Below are 1796 nucleotides of genomic sequence, written 5' to 3' on the forward strand. Positions count from 1 at the left end.
CTGGAGCACAGGTCTGCTGGGGAGCGGCTGGGGGAACTGGGGGGGTTCAGTCTGGAGAAGAGGAGGCTGAGGGGAGACCTCCTGGCCCTCGGCAACTCCCTGCCAGGAGGGGGCAGAGAGGGGGGATGAGTCTCTGGAGCCAAGGCCCCAGCGCCAGGCCCCGAGGGAATGGCCTCAAGCTGCCCAGGGCAGGGTCAGGCTGGCTCTGAGGAAGGATTTCTGTGCAGAAGGGGCTGTTGGGCGTTGGAATGGGCTGCCCAGGGCAGGGGGGAGTCCCCGGGATCCCTGGGGGGGTTGAAGAGTCGGGCTGAGCCAGCGCTGAGGGGTCTGGGGGAGTTGGGGAGGGTCGGGGGGCGGGTCATGGTTGGGCTGGAGGAGCTGCAGGGGCTTTTCCAACTGAGAGGATTCTTTGAAGAAATTTTGTAGGTTAAAAAAAAATAATCTAGCAAACCCAGTAATAATAGCAGGCCTAAAACGGGTACAGTGCAGCGGCGGTCACCCAGTGGTGACCAGTGACCCCACCACACCAGAAAATCCCACCATGACCCAGCAACCGAGACCACAACAAGGCGTGTGCCCGCCCGTAGGCCGAGCTTTGGCGTCCCATGACACGGAATGCCCCAAGGATCCACCTGGGCTCACTCAACCCAAGGAAATTAAAGTCCGTCCTGGCCAAACCCGGGATGGACCCGCAAGGGTTGGAGGCACAGCGCAGCCCTACGGGAGGTCCGGTGCCGAGGTTGAGTCCTCGAGACAACCCCCGGGTGGGGAAAAATAAAACTTTTGAGGGAAAGAAATACGGGAAACACGACCTAAAACCTTGGTTTTCTTCTTCCGCAGGAAGCGTTGAGTTGGATGAGCACAAACCCATCGCTGAACCTTCATCCGATGGAAAGAATCCACCTAAAAAGTGCAGCGAGTGTCCCCGGGAGCTCCGGTAACACCCGCTGAGGTGTCACCACCCCGGGAGATGTGGAGAACGACCCCCCCCCAAAAAAAAAAAAAAAAAAAAAAAAAAAAAAAAACAACCCTTCGGCGGGGGAACCCTCATGGAGAGGTTGATGGGTGATCAGGGAACCACCCCGTGAATCCATCGTCACGTCCCGGCTGGTGACCGCCACCGTAACAGGGACACGGACACCCAACGCGCCCAGAACCCACCGATGGGGCGATGGGTGCCCCCCGCCACGCGCACCCCACTTTGGTGTGGGTGGTGGTAGGGTGGGTCCAGGAATGGGGACCAGTTTGGCACTGGTGGGACCCCCACGTCACGTTATAGGTGACAGCATCATCCCACTTTGGCACTGGTGGGAGCCACAGCCCTGTGTGTCACCCAGTAGATGACCATGCCATCCCAGTTTGGCACTGGTGGGACCTCCACGTCACCCAAAGGTGACAGCATCATCCGAGTTTGGCACTGGTGGGACCCCACATCACCCCACAGGTGACAGTCCCACCCCAGTTTGGCACTGGTGAGACCCCACATCACCCTGTAGGTGACAGCATCATCCCAGTTTGGCACTGGTGGGAGCCACAGCCCTATGTGTCACCCAGTAGATGACCATGCCACCCCAGTTTGGCACTGGTGGGACCCCACGTCAGCCTATAGGTGACAGCATCATCCCAGTTTGGCACTGGTGGGACCCCCGTTTCACCTCCCGTGTGGCAGCACCATCCCAGTTTGGCCCAGTCACTTACTGGTTCTCTCCATCCTGGTGACCCAACACTTTTATTTATTTTTATTTTTTTTTTACAGCTTTGCCCCATTTTCGCACCGTTTCAGCCCATTAAAGCTC

General features: G+C 58.3%; 1 protein-coding gene across 2 annotated transcripts in view; it reads left to right on the forward strand.

Annotated features, from left to right (window-relative positions):
• The window catches only part of LOC113490503 (coiled-coil alpha-helical rod protein 1-like), a 17800-nt gene extending 16803 nt beyond the window's left edge, over nt 1-997 (forward strand). For both annotated transcript variants that reach the window (XM_026867016.1, XM_026867017.1), the window contains one exon: nt 841-997. In XM_026867016.1, the coding sequence (XP_026722817.1) occupies nt 841-951 (111 nt within the window). In that variant the 3' untranslated portion in view covers nt 952-997. The remainder of the gene's footprint in view (nt 1-840) is intronic.
• Nucleotides 998-1796: the final 799 nt, after the last annotated feature.

The sequence above is a fragment of the Athene cunicularia genome, unplaced genomic scaffold (genome assembly GCF_003259725.1).
Source record: "Athene cunicularia isolate RWA unplaced genomic scaffold, athCun1 SCF_106, whole genome shotgun sequence".
NCBI lineage: Eukaryota > Metazoa > Chordata > Aves > Strigiformes > Strigidae > Athene > Athene cunicularia.